The sequence below is a fragment of the Mobula birostris genome, chromosome 6 (genome assembly GCF_030028105.1).
Source record: "Mobula birostris isolate sMobBir1 chromosome 6, sMobBir1.hap1, whole genome shotgun sequence".
Taxonomy (NCBI): Eukaryota; Metazoa; Chordata; class Chondrichthyes; order Myliobatiformes; family Myliobatidae; genus Mobula; species Mobula birostris.
The window spans coordinates 32,789,789-32,810,066 of record NC_092375.1 but is presented as its reverse complement, the minus strand read 5'-3'; the positions used below and the strand labels follow the sequence as shown (position 1 = coordinate 32,810,066).

The 20,278-nt window shown below is 40.5% G+C and overlaps 1 protein-coding gene and 1 long non-coding RNA gene across 3 annotated transcripts in view; one reads left to right on the top strand and one right to left on the bottom strand.

Moving 5' to 3' along the window:
- dcbld2 (discoidin, CUB and LCCL domain containing 2) overlaps positions 1–20,278 on the top strand; it is a 113,929-nt gene that overhangs the window by 58,788 nt on the left and 34,863 nt on the right. For both annotated transcript variants that reach the window (XM_072260135.1, XM_072260134.1), the window contains exons 4-5: positions 6,472–6,523; positions 11,305–11,377. In XM_072260135.1, the coding sequence (XP_072116236.1) occupies positions 6,472–6,523; positions 11,305–11,377 (125 nt within the window). The remainder of the gene's footprint in view (positions 1–6,471; positions 6,524–11,304; positions 11,378–20,278) is intronic.
- Positions 12,787–20,278, bottom strand: part of LOC140198915 (uncharacterized) — a 97,739-nt gene continuing 90,247 nt past the window's right edge. Inside the window, exons 5-6 of the long non-coding RNA XR_011886292.1 lie at positions 16,406–16,538; positions 12,787–13,459 (exon numbers count right to left, since the gene is read on the bottom strand). This is a non-coding gene — a long non-coding RNA (uncharacterized lncRNA). The remainder of the gene's footprint in view (positions 13,460–16,405; positions 16,539–20,278) is intronic.

The window sequence follows — 20,278 nt, the reverse complement described above, 5'->3', positions numbered from 1 at the left end:
TATGTAAATAGTTGTTATACTGTATTGTTTAGGCAATAATGACAAGAAACCGTGGTTGGTTGAATCCGCGCATGCGGAACCTGCGGATAAGGAGGACCGACTGTACTTTTATCCTCAATATACATTTTGAGATTGATTCTCCATCGATATTGTTTTTTCTCTTTTTACAAGAGAATCTCTTCATTAATTTTTTCATTTTTGATAAACCATACATATGTCATTAGCAATGTCTCATTGTCTCACACAGTTGACTCATCCAGTTGTATCCAGAATTCTGTTTTTGTAGCTCTGTGCATAGTTGATACTCAATGTCTTCACTCATTTCATCACCATGTTGAGCTACTGAGTTATTATTCAGAGGAATTGATTTCAAAATACCGCTATCCATTTTGAGAACAGTGATTCTCAAAGGCCTGAGAGAGGAATTCTCCAATGAATTGGAGGAGGATACTAGCGGGGATGAAGGCAGGGCAGAGAAGGCTAAAGTTTCTGGATGGTGGAAATTTCACAAGGTACAGGATAGATATGAACCACAGAAGAAATTGTTCTCAAATGACAGGAGTAGGCAACTATGGCTGACAAGGGGAGTTAAGGACTGCATAAAAGACAAGGAAAGGGCATATAAGGAAGCAAAAGCGAGTAGAAAGTTGGATGATTGGGAAGCTTTTTAAAATCCAACAAAAGGCAACAACTACAAAAGCTGTAAGAAGGGGAAAGATAAAATATGAGGGCAAACTAGCCAATAATATTAAGTAGGATACCAAAAGTTTTTTTCAAAGGTTTACATGCAGTTATGATGGTGTGACTTTGTTTTTTCTTCAAGCCTGTGGGTGGACCACTGCTAATCCAATGGACGAGGTATTCCAGTGGCAAGCTACAGCATGAAATATTTTCACTGGGCGTTCACGAGTGGCTAATTATTTTATTGCCTGTCCCTTTCATCGTGATGCTGTGACAAAGTCCATCTCTGTTTATTTTTAGCTCCTTTCCAGAATTTTCAGGAACCATTTTCATATTGTTCTTAATGTGATATCTGTTATTTGGAGTTAGAAATTTGTCAATTTTTCAGATAAACAATAGCAGAACAGTCATTAAAATTTATTTATTGGATGAAAAATCTTGTCAGTTTTGCTTTATTTGTTAGATGGCGTTTGTGAAATTTTATTACTGGATTCCTTTTCTCTGTAGGTCTGTGTATTGCATTTAGTCAACAGCTGTTGCTATTCTAAAACCAACCATGATGTCACTGTCTTTCTTCTTGCTAGGCTGTCCTCATAAACAAGGATGAATTGCTTTAACTCTATTTCTCTAGGTTTTGAGAATCAATCACAAATGGGCCAGGAATGTTTCATCAGACGTGCACTTGGGTATTATGTAAGATGGTGCATTCTGTGTTTTGCATTGGGCTCTTAATTAATGGACTGGTGGTCCTCAGTGCAATTCTGAATGTATTTTCCCCATTGAGTGGTCGTGGGTCAGGAATTGTCAGAGATCGCTGAGGATTTTTAGGGTGTTTTCAAAGACCCCTCGAGAACATTCTTACATATTTAATTTATTCAGCCTGGTAATTTCTTTCTGTGGCAGAGCTTAGAACAGAGTTGTCAGCTGTACACCAGTGAGATGTGCAACAGGAGCAATAACTTGTTTTTCTTTTCCTAATTTGACATTTTGCATGTTCTTTATTGTGGCTGTTTTAATTTCAGTTCATTGCCTCAGCTCCCAACTCTATTCATAGGGTTATAGAACACTACAGCAGAAACGGGGCCTTTGGCTTATCTGGTCCATGCCATGTCTCATCACCATATTAAGAATGTACCTTGCCCATAGCCCTCTATACCCCTTCTGTCAATGTACCTATCTAAACATCTCATTAATGTTGCTATCAAATCCACATCCACTATTTCTGTAGGCAGCATGTTCTACGCTTTGAGTGAAGAATTTCACCTTTAGAACTGCACACAATACTCCAAATTTGGCTTTATCAACGTCTTATATATCTTCAACATAACATCCCAACTCTTGTACTCGGTATTATGATTTATGAAGGCCGATGTCCCAATTGCTTTCTTAACAACCCTATCTACCTGTGGCACAATTCCTATGGAATTATGGATCTGTATTCCCAGATCACTTCATTCTATCACATTCCTCAGTGCCCTACTTGTTCATTGTCTGTCCTTGTTTGTCCTCCCAAAGAGCAACACCTCATATTTGTCTGCATTAAATTCCATCTGCCATTTTTCAGCCTATTACTCTATTCCTCCCCCTTCTATATTTGTGGCTGAACCAGAGTAATTGCAGCTTGGTGTCCTATTGGATAGTGTCAAAGCACTAATCTTATAACCATACCACCAAGATGACTACCTTTCTTCCCGCTCTAACATTGCCTCAGTGCATTTACCATAGAAACATTTGAGGCAGTCATCTTCCATTCCAACATGCTCCAGGCCAGCTTCCCATGTTGATCAACACACATCAACGTTGCTTTGTCAGGAGACGAAGGGTCTCAGCCCGAAACGTCGACTGTACCTCTTCCTAGGGATGCTGCCTGGCCTGCTGCGTTCACCAGCAACGTTGATACGTGTTGCTTGAATTTCCAGCTTCTGCAGATTTCCTCGTGTTCCCATGTTGATGTCTGTTTTCCAGTCCCTTTAACTCATCATCTTCCTACCCACTGACCTATATAGGCTCCCAGTAAAGTGGTACCATGAGTTTTAAATTCTCTTCTCGAATTCCATTTCTTGGGTGTCCTTCCTTCAGGCACTGCCACTGTGATCTTGTCTAGATTCTAACTTTTCAAGACTTCAGGATTGAAGGACATCCATTTAGAACAGAGATGTGGAGAAATTACTTTAGTCAGAAGGTGGTAAATCTGTGGAATTTGTTGCCACGTGTGGCTGTGGAGGCCAAGTCATTGGGTGCATTTAAGACAGAGATAGATATGTTCCTGATTTAGCCGGGGCATCAAATGGTATAGAGAGAAGGCAGGCAAGTGGGGATGACTGGAAGAATTGGATCAACCCATGATTGAATGGTGGAGCAGACTTGATGAGCCAAATGGCCTACTTCTGCTCCTATATCTTATGGTCTTATGGTTTCTGCACCATTCCAGTTCAGGCCTTTACTTTGTATCTAGTTTTAATAGCACCACCTTTGATGGTTTTGCTTTCAGTGGCTGAGGGTGTACCCACTAGAATTCTTTCCTCTTCCACCATCACTCAACTTTTCAACCTTCAGGTAACTCCTTAAAAGATGTTTTTTGTAATTAAACTTTTGATCATTGGCCAGCCCTCCAACTATAAAATAACTCTCCCAAGAAATGTCTTTATATATATTCCATATTAAATGTATATTCATATATATTTTTTATTGCTAAAATGTAGTCATACAATTTCCTTACATTACTTCTGCAGCTCTTAGTTGGAGCTGTAAGATGCAGATGGTAAGCCAGGGTTGCTCTGCTGGATCAGTTTACAATTGACTATAGTTGATCTTTCTCAAGACTGACAGTTGTTGAATTGGGTGGGGCTAGGGGCAATGTGAAATAGGGGTTAAATGCTTCATTCAAATAATTAAAGGCATGTGTACCTCTATCATGAGGCTCCCAATTCAATTATGACTCAGTTACGATCAATGAGAATGGGATATTATGTGGTATTCCCTGAAGAAAAATGTTTGTTCTGGTTTGGAGAAAAACAAAAGAGTTGCTGCCTGGTGATGATCATTGAGTTGTTTTGTTATGTAAAAAGCATGCACTGATGTTACAATTTTAATCAGATCAACTTGCAAAGCCCATGTCCCTTGTATGAATTCTTCTTCTTCTTCTTAGCCCATCACCCCAACTGGGGCATAGGGTACTGACAGCAGCCCAGCAGAGTCCTCTGTGCCCATCTTTGAAGATCCTTCCTCTCCCAGGGATGAAGTCTCTAGAACTTCTGTTGGCGTTTCTGTAGCAGTGTTTCAATGGGATAGAGTTGTTAGCCCTATGCCCAACCCACCTCCTTTCACAGCTGGGCTTGGGACTGGCCAAAAATTCCCTTGAATGAATAATAAAAGAAAAACATTGCTGGAAAAAGAAGTTGACTTTTTGTATGATTTTTGAAATGGTTAACTTGAGAAAGTTACATCTTCAGTAAAGCGGAAGACATACAGCATAAAAATCTTGTTTTAACTAAGCAGCAAAACGAATCCCAGATCACTTTATGACCTTTCAATGCATCACAGCTCATGGAAGGCTTGGCACCAGCAGCTACTGTGGAGGAACTGATGTGACTTTGAATGGATTTCGTGATACCACAAATTAATTCTATATGGAAGGAAGGCTGAACACAGGAAATATAACCTTCCTCCTTACAAAGTTAATATCAGAAATAACTGCGTAAAATGATTGGTATAAATATGATAGACCAAAATGCCTAATTCTGTGCTGTAAGACTCCATGACTGTAGAAGTGATGGGAAATTATTTTGATCTAATCACCCAGATCTTGTTTTTGCAATTGTCTGTATTTTGGGATGATGGAGGAAAAACTCATGGAAATTCCTCATACGGTCAAACAAGCAACTTACTGTTATTCAAAATGGATTGCTGTTTGTGGCTCCACAATGTTTTTTAGTCATTCCAGGGACATGGACATAGTTGTCAAAGGCAAAACTTATTGACTATTCTTCAGTAGTTTTGGGAAACGTGAACAGTATGTACAACAGGACAGTCAATATAGCATAGAAATACAATTGTGTCAGTGTAAATTAATCAGTCTGATGGCCTGGTGGATGAAGCTGTCCCGGAGCCTGTTGGTCCTGGCTTTTATGCTGCGATACCGTTTCCTGGATGGTAGCAGCTGGAATAGTTTGTGGTTGGGGTGACTCGGCCCTATTTACACACCTGTCTCTGTAAATGTCCTGAGTAGTGGGAAGTTCACATCTGCAGAGAGTGGTGGCGGTCCGCACCACTCTCTGCAGAGTCCTGCGATTGAGGGAAGTACAGTTCCCATACCAGGCAGTGATGTAGCCAGTCAGAATGCTCTCAACCATGCCTCTGTAGAAAGTGCTTAGGGTTTGGGGACTCATGCCAAACTTCTTCAACCATCTGAGGTGAAAGGGGCGCTGTTGTGCTTTTTTCACCACACAGCTGATATGTACAGACCATTTGAGATCCTCGGTGATGTGTATGCCAAGGAACTTAAAGCTATTCACCCTCTCAACCCCAGATTCATTGGTGTAAATGGGAGTTAGCCTGTCTCCATTCCTCCTGTAGACCACAACCAACCCTTTGTTTTTGCAACATTGGGGAAGAGATTCTTTTCTTGACACAACCATGTCAGGGTGATGACATTATCTGTAGGCTGCCTCGTTAGTATTTAAGATAAGGCAAATCAATGTAGTAGCATCAGCAAATTTAATTAGCAGATTGGAGCTGTGGGTGGCGACACAGTCATGGGTATACAGAGAGTAAAGGAGGGGGCTTAGTACAAAGCCCTGAAGGGCACCTGTGTTGAGGGTCAGAAGGGCAGAGGTGAGAGAGCCCACTCTTAGCACTGCCGGCCATCTAACAGGAAGTCCAGGATCCAGCTACACAAGGCAGGGTGAAGGCCAAGGTCTCTGAGCCCTGAAGGGAATTGTGGTGTTGAATGCTGAACTATAGTCCAGGAACAGCATTCTCACATAAGCATCCTTCTTCTCCAGATGTGTAAGGACAGTGTGTAGAGCAGTGGCTATTGTGTTGTCTATTGATCGGTTGTGTCGGTAGGCAAATTATAGGGTGTCCAGTGTGGGTGGTAGCAGCTACAGGTGTAATCCTTGGCCAGCCTCTCAAAGCACTTGCTTATTACTGAGGTGAGTGCGATAGGATGCCAGTCGTTAAGACATGTTACCTAGGTTTGAATGGTTTTATTTGAATGCATGCAATGTTGTGCAAAGATCATACACGTGGCTGCAAGAATGTACCTGTTCTGTGTTACAGTGGTATCTGCTAATGTTTTACTGAAGGGAATAGGTGAACCAAGTAGTTTCAGTTCTCAAACTAATATTATAGCCATATTATTGTCAATAAACTACATTTCGTGCTTTGGTTTCAGCCATCTTATTCCTTGCGTATAAAAATCTCACAGCAATATAATTTATATCCGTAGATTATCTTCCGTGTAGCCACTGGTATTGTGCAATAACATCTCTCTGGCTCCAACAATGATTTAATAATCTCTATCTACTGTATAACAGTGTGTTATTAAATTATAGATAAGGCAGAAATCAATATTTAAAAGCCTACTTGTATGGATTCCATTAATAGGATTGTATCTTGTTCCTAAGATACCACAATTGTTGTCCAGGCTACAGAGGTGTGATGTGGGTATGAAAATTATGTTACACTATTTTAAGTGTTGATGGTAAATGTTGGAGATTCATTTTGTAATTTTACTATTTTTGTATTTCTTGCTTAATTTTTAATAATGCTGTTTTTTCATTCCCACAGATCTAATTACCTGTTTAGACAAGGGGAGCCATTTCTCAGAGCCTGAATTCAGGTAATGACTAATTTAGTGGATGGTTACAGGGATTTGGTTTTGAATTACATTCAGATAAATAAGCTACAAACATTTTAAGGCAGACTATTTTGTTCAGCTTTCTGTAATATGCCACATAATATTAATAAAAGTAGTAGTTATTATTTATGAATTGCATTGAATTCAGAACAGATCTTTTGGAGTTTTCAGCCATGTGGGCAATCTCATCTGCCTTTTCCATTTCCATGTGTCTCCTGCTTCCCTTTCCCCATCTGTAGACATAAATGGTGAAATGTTCTGTTTCTCTCAGAGGCCATTCAAGGTTTTCAGTGTTATGCAGGTGTCTCCAGATTTATTTTCTGCACGTGTTACATTATGTCTTATAAAATATTAGTTGCTATTTTAGTTGTCTCAACCTTTCCATTTCTATCTGTGTTTTCCTTCATAATTTGAATCCAGTTTTATCATAGTGCCTGCTCTATTATCTAACAGCTGTAATTAAATAATTCCAGGTTTACAGCCTCTGTGTTCAATGAGCTGCTATGCTGGGCAGTGTGAGGAGAACAGTGATGTAATGTATGAAAAATGTGGCCCCTGTTAATGTCTAGGGAGAGGGTTCAAATACTGGGTTAATCACAAGGAGGAGGATGAAATTAACACCAGGCATTCCTTCGTATTAACCAATAATATTTCAAGTTTTATTTAGTCACTGACAAAACCTGAGTATCACTAGCAATGTTGCTGCTCTGCCACTCCCCTGAATGTTGTTTGGCCATTTCAGGAGGCAATTCATTGTTGAATATGGATGAGTATAGCAGACTCCCTTTCCTAAAGAATATTGGTAACGATCGGGTGGTCACCATAAGTGAAATCCATTTCTTTTTATTGTTCCAAATGTATTCAGTTATCTTAATTTCAATTAACCACTTGCCATGATGCATAATTGAAATGGATCCCAGCCCATGTTTGAGTGCGGCCACGCAGGATTGACTGTCACACTTAGACATCTAAAGCGGAGTAAAAACAGCAAAAATATTGTTATTTTTACATTTGAGTCTATCATGCAGGCAGAGAAGTTAACCGGACTTTTGGTCCTCAACTCACCATCATTATGTGTTCAGTATCTAGTTGTATTAGAATCATAAACCCAGAGGTCGCAATCATTGTGTATTGATATCCAGAAATTTTGCTTTCATTTCATTTCATTTTTGAGATCAATGAGTTGTGGGCAACTGGAGCATTTATCACTTACCCCTAATGCCCTTGATAAGGTCACTGTGAGCTGTCTTCTTTAGTGCCCCAATTTGTTTCTAGTTAATGTACTGGAAAGGGATTTCCTGTATTTGGATCCAAGTCGAATTCCTTGACCAGACGGAAATGAACCTCGAGACGAATCTCCTATTTGTTGCTGTTCTAGTGTTACAGGTGTTACTGTCCCTGTCCTTCTTGGTGGTAGTGTATTGAGTATTTTTTTGATATTATGTGCATTTTATTCAGTTAGCTGGAGGAAGACTTCTGCGATGTTGAGGACCTTCACAGGAAGCAGAGGTAGAAGATCTGTTTGGCATTTCTGGCTAAACAAAATGCTTCCATGTTTCTCCAGTAATGTGAGGATTGAGATGTTCCTGGAGCCTCCTTTGTCCTCCACACATCATAGCTTGATGTGGCCAGCAGAATTTTGATATGATCCAATGGTTGTGAGATTGCCTGCTGTCATTTTTCCCCTTGTTTGGTACACAAATGGTCCTTCATTTCAGTATTCACTGGGCTGGCATTTCATTTTTAGTTATGTCTTGTGCAGAAATTCATAACTTTTCAGATTTTGCTGACGTACATTTCTGATGCAATTGATGGGGCACAGTGCCTGAAGAATGCCCAGTTTTGAGCTGCCAGTTCTGTTCTGAATCTATCCTGTTTAGCATAATTATGGTGTCACACAACACAATGGAGATGTCCAAAATGTGCACCGTGACTTTTGTCTCCACAAGCAAGCACTCTGTCGTGGTTACTTCCGCCTTAGCTCTTATGGGCAAATGCATCTGTTGTAGGTAGATTGGCATGGGAAAGGTCGAGTATAATCAAATATAATTAAATGGGTGTGTGTGTATTTTTCTGAAAGATTTGATATGCCTGCTAACATTATCTGCAGCAGACCCAGTTTGGAAGCTGTGCACCTAGCCAGCTTGGATGCAAGGTAACATTACTGAAATGTATTTGCATTTCATATTCTAGTGAATTTGAGTCAGGATGTGTACTATTACCAAGTACATTACATTTGCTATTAATGTGATAGGAATAGTTTGACATAAAACATTAGTGAGTAATTGTTAAATATGGATGCGTATTTCAATGTATGTAAGAGATAGGAGCTCGAGGAGGCGAACACTTTGCCATTTTGAAAGCCCATGAGTGATTGATCATGATTTCCAGTTTTCTATCCTTTCCCAAAATCCATGCAGTCTAAGCGTCTGTCTGTGTCATCCTTTAATATGTTCAGTGACTCTGTATCCACGACCCTGTGGGAAGAGAATACCAAAGAACCATAATAGAACATTACAGCACAGTACAGGCCCCTTGGCCCATGATGTTGTGCTGAACCTTTAACCTACTCTGACACTGTGAAGGAATTCCTCCTTAATGGACAAACTTTATTCCAAATCCCTATGTCCTCAAGTGCTCATTTCCTCATGAGGGAAACTATGTTCTGAGTATCCACACTGTAAAGCACTCTCTGAACCTTGTACGAATCACTGTTTACAGGAAGAAAAAGATTAAATGGATCAGCATGTAATTTTAAAAAATTCTGCTACTGATACCTGCTGAAATAAATTAATCGTACTGTTCATTCCACTGAAATGTGGAACTATTTACTGTGGATTAAGCAGTTTGGGTATTTTATAGTTGGTCAGCATTCAGGTCATTAAACTCTCTTGTAACTGATGTGCAAAGTAACAAGACAAGTTAAAGTATAGAATTTTTTTTTAATGCTGCAATTTTCAGTGATTTCTGAACAAACAAGATAGGGTTCTTTGAGGCCCATAAACTGGTGGGCATGGAAGCCCTTTCTAATACTGTGCCATCTGTGTTTAGTATTATTTTACTATTTGGTACAAAGTTCAGCAAATTTATTATCGCAGTATGTATACTGTATACAACCTTGAGATTCATCTCCTTACAGGCAGCCAGAAAACATAGAAACCCAATAGGACCCATTTTAAAAAAAGACCATCAAACACCCAAAGTGCAGATAAAAAAAGAAATCGTGCAGACAACTGGAGTTCACGAAAGTGAGTCCACTGCCGCAAGGCCAGTCATCTCTGCAGCCGATCCAGTAGCCCGTTGGTTGCAGACCACAGCCTCAGTTCAGTACAAGACGAGTAAACCCCCTGGAGCAGCGAGCTGAATGATGGCCCGATCCTCACTTCCAGCCCTGACACCACGACCTTTTCGATCTGGCCCGGCGCTTAAATAGTCCGAACCTCAGGTTGTTCCTCGCTCTCGGACCCGGACTCTGTCTTGTCGCTACATTCTTGGTTCCGGGTCTCACCGCCTCTCACCCTGGGTTTCTTTGTTTCCAATTCAGCCTGGCACTTAAATTGATCAAAACTCTCAGGCTCGAGCTGAGTAGTTTTTCCAGAGAGCTTTGAACTACATTCCAACAGCTTGGTTTTTCAAGTAGCATTTATCTGAAATTCCTCCTCCCTTGGGAAATTTTGGGGAGGTACAACTGTCTAAATTGGGCTGCTAGGTTGCATAAAGCTGTTATTACTTCTGTCAGCCCTATCTGGGCCACTTATTAATTATAAAGCAGATTTGATTTTACTCCCAGCACTAAGCATGGAATTGCCAGATGAAAAATGGGCTGTCCTTCTAGGTTGCCTTTTGACATCCTTAATAATTGTGTGATACAATGCACAATTGACTTATAACATCTATATACCTTCATCATTTAGTTTATGTCAGTCAAAGAAACATTATGAGGTAACTCCAAAAGCTGAAAACTACAGGAACCAAGTACAATATTACCCATTCATCCCAAGCATACAACATTTACTCATTAGCCAGGAACTCATTTCCACAGCTCAGAATTATGTCCTCAAGTCATGTGTCCTCTGGTTGCGTTTGTACAGGAACGATATGGGGAACAAATTTGATCCTGACTTATAGCCCTGCAATTAGATTGTGTTACATTGATAGTGTGATGTTCTTGAAGAAACTAACTGTACTGTAAAAAGTTCCATGGAACTCTGGCTATTTAATTTATTTGATTTTACTTACTTACTTAGTCGCTCTGCAACCCCAGATTTAACTCTAGCCTAATCAGGGGACAATTTACAATGACCAATTAATCTACTAACCAGTACATCTTTGGACTGTGGGTGGAAGCCAGATCACCTGGAGAAAACCCACACATTCAATGGGGAGGACGTACAGGCTCCTTACAGATGAGGTCAGAATTGAACTCCGATGCCCAGAGATGTAATTGTGTTGTGCTAACCGATAAGCCACCGTGGCACCCTTGGGGATTGTAAATCTTCAGCAGACAGGAAGGCAGTTCCCTCTTTCAGATCTTGTTCATTTCTGTGGCAACTTTTTTAGTGAGCACTTAATTCCCTTTTTAAGAGAGTTACTGCAACAATAGTTGGCAAACCGTAACTTTCATATTCTAACTATTAACTGTATAAAAACAAATTTTTCTAATTCCCTGCTAGGCCCTTGTGATTTACTTAAAATGAGTTTCTCAGTATCATCTCTGAATTAAGGACTACTGGGTTGATATTTTGTTTGTTTCTCATTTTCAGCAGGTACTGTCCTGCTGGATGCCTGACCCCTTTTGGCGACATCTCTGGAACTATTCCTCATGGTTATCGTGATGTAAGTATAGAAAGCGAGAGCAAGCTTCTGGGGATTAATTACCAGAGGGAATCCTCTAAGCATAATACACCACTTGTACCTCCATTTGTACTCTGATATCTGCAGTTGAATTGTTTTTTGTTTAAGAATAGTTATATCATGCCTTTCCTTTTGGTATTCTTTTTGCATTCTACAGCTGAATATTGCTTTGTAAAATTACATTTTTTAAATAACTTCAATGTTCCAAACTTGATTTTGAAGGTCTCATTGAGGAATATAAATTGTACCTGATAAATCTATATCAGATTGTAGAATATGAATACATCGGACACAATGTAAATTGTATCAGATAAAGCTGTCCAAAATTTGTGCTTTTTTGCTATCATCCATCTGTGTACTTTTGTCCCATTGTCACCGTAAATTGCTCTGTTTCTGTTTTTTTTATGGTTGCATGTGAAGTAAGGGGAAAGTATTTGGGAATAAAATCACCCAAAGAATGGGTAGGTGTTAAAGATGGTCTTTCCTTGACCTGGGCTCAAAAGAAAAAAATGCTCATTTAGATCCCTTTTCATTTCATGTTGGCAAGGTTGCTGTTCAGTTTCCCTCGTTTTCCCCTGTCTTATTGCTCAAGTACGAATAATTGCCAGAATAATTTGTTTAGAAAAGCAGCTTCTCTTTTGTACAAATACACAATGTCTGACTGCATTTGACTTGCATTCTGCTATTTTGCTAAAGGGTTCAGCCTTCAGTTTTGTTGACTGCTTCTCTCTAGCACTCAAATCTGTTAAGAGTCTCATATTCACATAATATTTTGTAAAAAAAACAATCTACTTTTTATACATATTGAAGTGACATGACTATTATGTTTCCTCCATTACGTCAATGATAATGGTTAGGTAGGTTCATTTGCAATCCACAAGACTTCAGATATTTGTTGTGTTTAGCTAAAGTTGTGACCTTAGAAATTCCCCCTTAATGTTTTCAGCAGCTTTTTATTCATTACAGTAACACTTTTTGTAAGTTTTTTTTCTGTCCAACAACTCACTGTTGAAAAGCTTAGCTTACACGCAGAGCATTAAAATGAATTTTATCACCCGTGCCAAAATCATAACATGATGGAATTTTTATTTAAAGATTTGAAAATGATTGAATGTGAAAGCTAACTGTTAATAAAGTCAAACAGTTAAAACATAATACATAACCCTTCAAGGCAAAAGAAAGCAGGAAGGTGGTCCAGCTATGGCTATTAATAAAAGTTAACATCGTATTTGATCAAAGAAAAAGATCTAGCATTGCCCAGTAGGCTGAACTGACCAGTAGGGGAAAACAAGAATTTAGCAAAGGGCAAAAGTATTCAAAGGTTTGAAAGATACATTTAATGTCAGAGAAATGTATACAATATACATCCTGAAATACTTTTTCTTCGCATCCATCCACAAAAATAGAGAAATGCCCCCAAAGAATAAATGACAGTAACATGTCAGAAACCCAAAGCCCCCCAGCTCCCTCCTCCCACGCGTAAGCAGTAGCAAAGCAAAAATCCTCCCTCCCCCACCAGCAAAAAAAAGCAATGGCACCCACCACCGAATACTCAAGGATGCAGCAAAGCATCAGCAAAGATACAGACTTCCAGTACCCCAAAGACTACTCGTTCACCCAGCATTCGACATACCACAGGTGCGTGCTCCCTCTCTCTCTCCCCCTCCCCCTCAACTAAGGGGAGAAAGAGGTATCCCCATTTCATAGCGAGAGGGGAGACATAACAAAGCAACTCACTGATTTACAATGTTAAAAGTCTGTTGCGTCACTTTTACCGAGCTCTGTGCCCAAAGAACTCAGGTCACTGGGCACACAGCCAGCAGCCAGCTTGCTGCTTTTGATCTTCCATCTTCACGACACACCGGATTCCTGCAGAGGCACCAACATTTGGTCTGCACGTCTCCAGAGCCACGAGATCCTGGAATTCCGAAGGTGAGCTAATCTCTTAGGCCGCATCCTTGGCATATCGAATAACGGCCAGTCGTGAAACCCCGAGAGCAGGTCCCATTCCCGCAAAGAACCAAAGTCAGCATGTAACTCCAGGTCAGGGTCTTCAAAAGAACCCTGAAAGGGAAAAATAGAGATATTGAACATAGAATAGTACAGCACAGTACAGGCCCTTCGGCCCACAATGTTGTGCCAACCCTCAAACCCTGCCTCCCATATAAGCCCCCACCTTAGATTCCTCCATATACCTGTCTAGTAGTCTCTTAAACTTCACTAGTGTATCTGCCTCCACCACTGACTCAGGCAGTGCATTCCACGCACCAACCACTCTCTGAGTAAAAAACCTTCCTCTAATATCCCCCTTGAACTTCCCACCCCTTACCTTAAAACCATGTCCTCTTGTATTGAGCAGTGGTGCCCTGGGGAAGAGGCGCTGGCTATCCACTCTATCTATTCCTCTTATTATCTTGTACACCTCTATCATGTCTCCTCTCATCCTCCTTCTCTCCAAAGAGTAAAGCCCTAGCTCCCTTAATCTCTGATCATAATGCATACTTTCTAAACCAGGCAGCATCCTGGTAAATCTCCTCTGTACCCTTTCCAATGCTTACACATCCTTCCTATAGTGAGGTGACCAGAACTGGACACAATACTCCAAGTGTGGCCTAACCAGAGTTTTATAGAGCTGCATCATTACATCGCGACTCTTAAACTCTATCCCTCGACTTATGAAAGCTAACACCGCATAAGCTTTCTTAACTACCCTATCCACCTGTGAGGCAACTTTCAGGGATCTGTGGACGTGTACCCTGAGATCCCTCTGCTCCTCCACACTACCAAGTATCCTGCCATTTACTTTGTACTCTGCCTTGGAGATTGTCGTTCCAAAGTGTACCACCTCACACTTCTCTGGGTTGAACTCCATCTGCCGCTTCTCAGACCACTTCTGCATCCTATCAATGTCTCTCTGCAATCTTTGACAATCCTCTACACTATCTACAACACCACCAACCTTTGTGTCGTCTGCAAACTTGCCAACCCACTCTTCTACCCCCACATCCAGGTCGTTAATAAAAATCACGAAAAGTAGAGGTCCCAGAACAGATCCTTGTGGGACACCACTTGTCACAATCCTCCAATCTGAATGTACTCCCTCCACCACCACCCTCTGCCTTCTGCAGGCAAGCCACTTCTGAATCCACCTGGCCAAACTTCCCTGGATCCCATGCCTTCTAACTTTTTGAATAAGCCTACCGTGTGGAACCTTGTCAAATGCCTTACTAAAATCCATATAGAACACATCCACTGCACTACCCTCATCTATATGCCTGGTCACCTCCTCAAAGAACTCTATCAGGCTTGTTAGACACAATCTGCCCTTCACAAAGCCATGCTGACTGTCGCTGATCAGACCATGATTCTCTAAATGTCTATAGATCCTATCTCTAAGAATCTTTTCCAACAGCTTTCCCACCACAGACGTAGGGCTCACTGGTCTATAATTATTCGGACTATCCCTACTACCCTTTTTGAACAAGGGAACAACATTCGCCTCCCTCCAATCCTCTGGTACCATTCCCGTGGACAACGAGGACATAAAGATCCTAGCCAGAGGCTCAGCAATCTCTTCTCTCGCCTCGTGGAGCAGCCTGGGGAATATTCCGTCAGGCCCCGGGGACTTATCTGTCCTAATGTATTTTAACAACTCCAACACCTCCTCTCCCTTAATATCAGCATGCTCCAGAACATCAACCTCACTCATATTGTCCTCACCATCATCAAGTTCCCTCTCATTGGTAAATACTGAAGAGAAGTATTTATTGCTCACTTCCACAGCCACCAGGCACATCTTCCCACCTTTATCTCTAATCGGTCCTACCTTCACTCCTGTCATCCTTTCTTTCTTCACATAATTGAAGAATGCCTTGGGGTTTTCCTTTACCCTACTCGCCAAGGCCTTCTCATGCCCCCTTCTTGCTCTTCTGAGCCCCTTCTTAAGCTCCTTTCTTGCTACCCTATATTCCTCAATAGACCCATCTGATCCTTGCTTCCTAAACCTCATGTATGCTGCCTTCTTCCTCCTGACTAGATTTTCCACCTCACTTGTCACCCATGGTTCCTTCACCCTACCATTCTTTATCTTCCTCACCGGGACAAATTTATCCCTTACATCCTGCAAGAGATCTCTAAACATCGACCACATGTCCATAGTACATTTCCCTGCAGAAACATCATCCCAATTCACACCCGCAAGTTCTAGCCTTATAGCCTCATAATTTGCCTTTCCCCAATTAAAAATTTTCCTGTCCTCTCTGATTCTATCCTTTTCCATGATAATTATAAAGGGCAGGGAGCAGTGGTCACTGTCCCCCAGATGCTCACCCACTGAGATATCTGTGACCTGACCCGGTTCATTACCTAGTACTAGATCTAGTATGGCATTCCCCCTGGTTGGCCTGTCCACATACTGTGACAGGAATCCATCCTGGACACACTTAACAAATTGATAAGGAAGGGGAAAGCACCAACAAAAGTAGCTTTGCAAGAAACATGAAGATAAGTTGGAAGTGATTCTAAAAGGGAAAAAAAGTTAATGCAGCTTTCTCACTGATTGGGATATCGGAAATGATATTGATGAATAAGGTGAAAGCACATTATGAATATTAGAAGGGTATATTCAATAGGATGAAGTGATTAATTTCTGGCTCCCAGTTTCTCATTTGAGGATACATTAATCAGAATACCTCTCTAATCTTGAACTTAGAAAAGTTCGGGTGTTGGAGGGAGGTTGGTGCTTTGTGATCTCGTTTGAAATGTGTTCGTTTCTTACAGGGCTTGAAGGGGTAGGTGTGGACCTGATGTTTCACAGTTCAAAGGGATTGACAATCCAGGACTTTTAAGAAATTTCTTCACCCAGAGATATTAAACTTATATAATTCTATACTCCAGAGTGCTGTGGAGCCTTAGTTGCTGAATGTATACAAGACAGAGATCAGCTTTTTAAATATTAAGTGAATCAAGGGATTTGGTGAGAAAGTAGCAGTTTCGTAAAGCATGAAATACCTTCAAGTACCGTCAAGAGTACTCTGGGCACCTGATTGACTCTAAAAGCTTCAGAATTCCCGAGATTGCAAAAGGCTCCTAAGAAATGAAAATCCTTTTCATCTGTAGCCAAGTGTGGTTTTCTGACATTGTTCTTCATAGACAAAAGAGAATATTTATATCAGCCAAAAGAAAATATTTGATTGAAATACTTTTGTTTTGAATTGATGAGTCTATGATTCATTCTGTGCAACAATGAATTGAGATCATTTTCATTTGTATGACAGTAAATATACTGGAATCAGCATCAGCACATCAAGAATTAATACTGGCAGCTACAGGCCTATCAGCTGGTGGTGTTCCAAGCAATAGTAGCATTCAGGCTATGTCCACACTAGACCGGATAAATCCGTAACCGAAGCTTTTTCTCTTCGTTTTGACCCTCCATCCACACTGAAACGGTGTTTTCCTCCCCTGAAAATGGAGCTTTTCTAAAACACTCTCCAGAGTGTGTAAATCTGAAAATGCCGGTTGGGCATTGTAGTGTGTACAGGGTAACCGGAGGTTTACAAAAAACTGTCGTCCCTTTCATCGGCGAAGAGACTATGGCTGTAGGAAATGTTTCCAGGGTGACCCCTCTGTGGGAGTGGGGAAGATGTTGGTGGGGCCACCCGGGGGTCTGTGTGTCCGTATGTGTAGCTATTGTAGTGGCTGTGAGTCTGGTATTGTGGTGATGAAAAGTACTGGGGAGGAGCCATCATATTCCTCATCATTGCAAATCCCTCTGCAACAGAGTTAGTCACTTTTTCAATGTTCATCGACAGCCAGGTCATACTGTCTGTGAACTCCCTGTCGGTTGCCTCCATATTTGTTTTTTTAGTTTTAAGTCCTCCTGCACGAGAGCTAACAGCTGTCCATCGTTTGGCAATTTCCTTTTAAGTTTTTCTAGTCTGTAACTGGACACACGCGCACCAAGTATACCGTTTCTTCTTCGCTTGTTTTCTGTAGCTGTGTCCTGCGCATGCCCAGTAGGAGGAGATTCGCCCAAATACCCGCTTTAATGTGGACGGAGATACTTTCAAAAACGCCTGGTGTGGATGCCTGTTGTTTTTATGCGAAACCGGCGTTTTCAAAATTATTCGGTCTAGTGTGGGCGTAGCCTCAGTTAAACTATACAGAAGCATTCATGATGAGACTTATCAGATCCTGCTTCAGGACTTACACAGAACCAGCCAGATTGCAGCAATTTGCAGGCATGAGTCAGTGGGCATCTCTGAATCATGCCTGAAGGTATTGCTTTTGCCCAGACACTTACTTTCTAGTGTGTATATTTCACACATTCCACAGACTGGATACATCTGCTACTTTTGTGAAATATCAAGAGCATGTAGAGGTGAATCAAATACCAGTCCAATGGTGTCATTGTAATATTTTTATTTAGAAGCCCCGAGAAGACCTCCAGTTAATTAATTTAATGATATTAAACCTTAGAAATAATTCACACAAAAACAGGCCAAATATTTGTTTTGGAAAACAATAAAATGTCTAAAATTTGGGAGTTTAAAAAAAACCTTGAAGTTTGTGAACTCCCTACTGTCCTGCACTGAATATGTCTATTCCTTTGCTCTTTCTTCTACTATTTCTTGAAGCTGCCGATGGGTCTGAGTCACGATTTTCGTGTAATTCTAAGTTTGCACTGCTCAGTCAATGGACATGCAGTAACAGCATGTATGTATTGGATCTGTCCTTGGGTGAGAAGAACTGAACTGCACTAGCAAACATGCAGTTAGATCATTGTGTCTGATTTTCTGTGTCACTCAGCCCTGCCATTTGAACTCCTTAACTGCTGGACTTAATATAGTTCAAGTAAGTGACTGCCAATGCTTTATAAGACCATAAGATACATGAATTAGGCAACTTGGCCCATCATAACAAGATGTCAATGCTTCATGCAGAGTGTACTACACTTAACAATTCAATAACTATTGTTGTGGAAGTGGAACTCAACCTACAGTAGGCTATTGTCTTGGTGCTTCTAAAGGAAATCTCCATTTAGTCTCTTTTCTTAAACTTTTAAAGCTATATCTCTAAAAGTTTCTATGTATTACTTACTTTCCTGTAATAGGTTACCATTTCGATTTCCATTCAGCACTGCAAAACAGTATATTTCAAATAATTACAATTTCCTGCATAAAAAAAGTTGTATTTTCCTTTTCTTTTTGCCCCTCTGCATTTCTGTACTGCTTTGACAATTATTTTAAATTTGTGCCCTCAAGTTAATGGCCTTTCTGCCAATGGAAGCAGTTTATTGTGATTGAAACCAAATTGTAATTTTTTTGAACATCACTATTTCCTGAAGCCTTGCTCTGAGGAAATCTGTCCTTTTAATTCTTTCACATTTTGACTTCACTCCCTTTCCTTTTTTAACAGAGCTAAATTTTTAACTGCTTCCTAAAGTTGAATGCAAAATATTTACAACCTCAATTCTAAATTACAGTTACTGATTGAAAAATCCATAATATTCAAATAGAGTAAATTGAAAACTTTGAGGGGTGAAAAACGGAAAGCATTTTAAACTGGATCTGATAAAATGCAGCAGATAATTGAAGATGACAGGTAAACTCATCAAGTACAGCAGAACCAGCTGAGTCAGATGCTTCCAGTCTGTTAGGTCATTTCAGAGTGGAAAATGCAATGGTGTGTAATTCAAATTCTGCCCATTACTCACTCAAATGATGCTTGTTTATTCTAAATGTGGTTTCTTATAAATGTGATGATAAAGTGACTGGTACTGTACAGTCCAGTGTTGTGTGGTCACACTTGCAAATTAGCAGCATACCTCAGCGAAACATCCTGTTCCAAACCGTTGTTTGAATCATTCCCAGTGGTGAGACCCAGTGCAAATAATTTATCTTGTGTTTTGACATGTTGGTTTATGGACGTCTAGAGAAGATGCACTGTAGCTCAATGCATTCCCTTCACTACCTCTTTCAGTGAAATTTAAGTGGCACAGCTTCTGCCTTAAAATTGTGGACAACTGGGTGTCATGTGAATGCATGTGTTTATCTCCTCTTCAGCAGTCATTTCTGTCCTTGAAAGAACTTCCTTTTTCATCTTGCTTATAAAAATTCAGTCTGGCTGGGGTTGAAGGGGATATGATGTAAATGCAATAAAATTTCAATGCAGTAATACTTAAGATTAACAGAAAAGGTTGCGTGTTAAAATTTTGAATCTGTAAATGTTTAGAACGGAACCTCACCTCACTGTATGTAGAACAAATTCTAGTCTGTATTTTCGGTATGGGAGTTGAAAAATTAACTCCCACATTAAAAACATCCCAAACAGGAATGTTAAGTGCTTTTACACATTATTTGCTTATTGCCTGGAATCCTGATACGATGAAATGGGCAGAGACATGAACAACACTATTGTAGAATGATTTTGCCCAGAAAAGCTCAAAGACAGTGACCATCTCGAGTAAAGGTACTTCTAACCACCTTTTCGTAATACTTAGTGGTACTGACTTTTCCATCCATACCCTGTTGGACCACCGTTGAATAGAAGCAGAACTGTGACACCAAGAGTAGTTTGGAGGTTGAGTCATGCTTCTATGGTCCCTAAAGCCTTTCAAAAATTCTCCACGTGCACGGCTAAGTCAGGAGCATGAACAAATGAGTTGGGCTGGAGGACCTGTTTCCATACCGTGACTCTGTGAATGAATATACTGTATCCGAGGATGAGTGTGATTGTAAGTGTAGTAATCACGAAGCTCAGTGCCATCTATGGATGCGATAACACTAAGCTGGCTTTGTATCCATCAACGGTATTAACTCAGCCACTACGACACAATGTCTGCCATATGAATATTTGCAGCAGTTTACCAAGGCTTGCTTA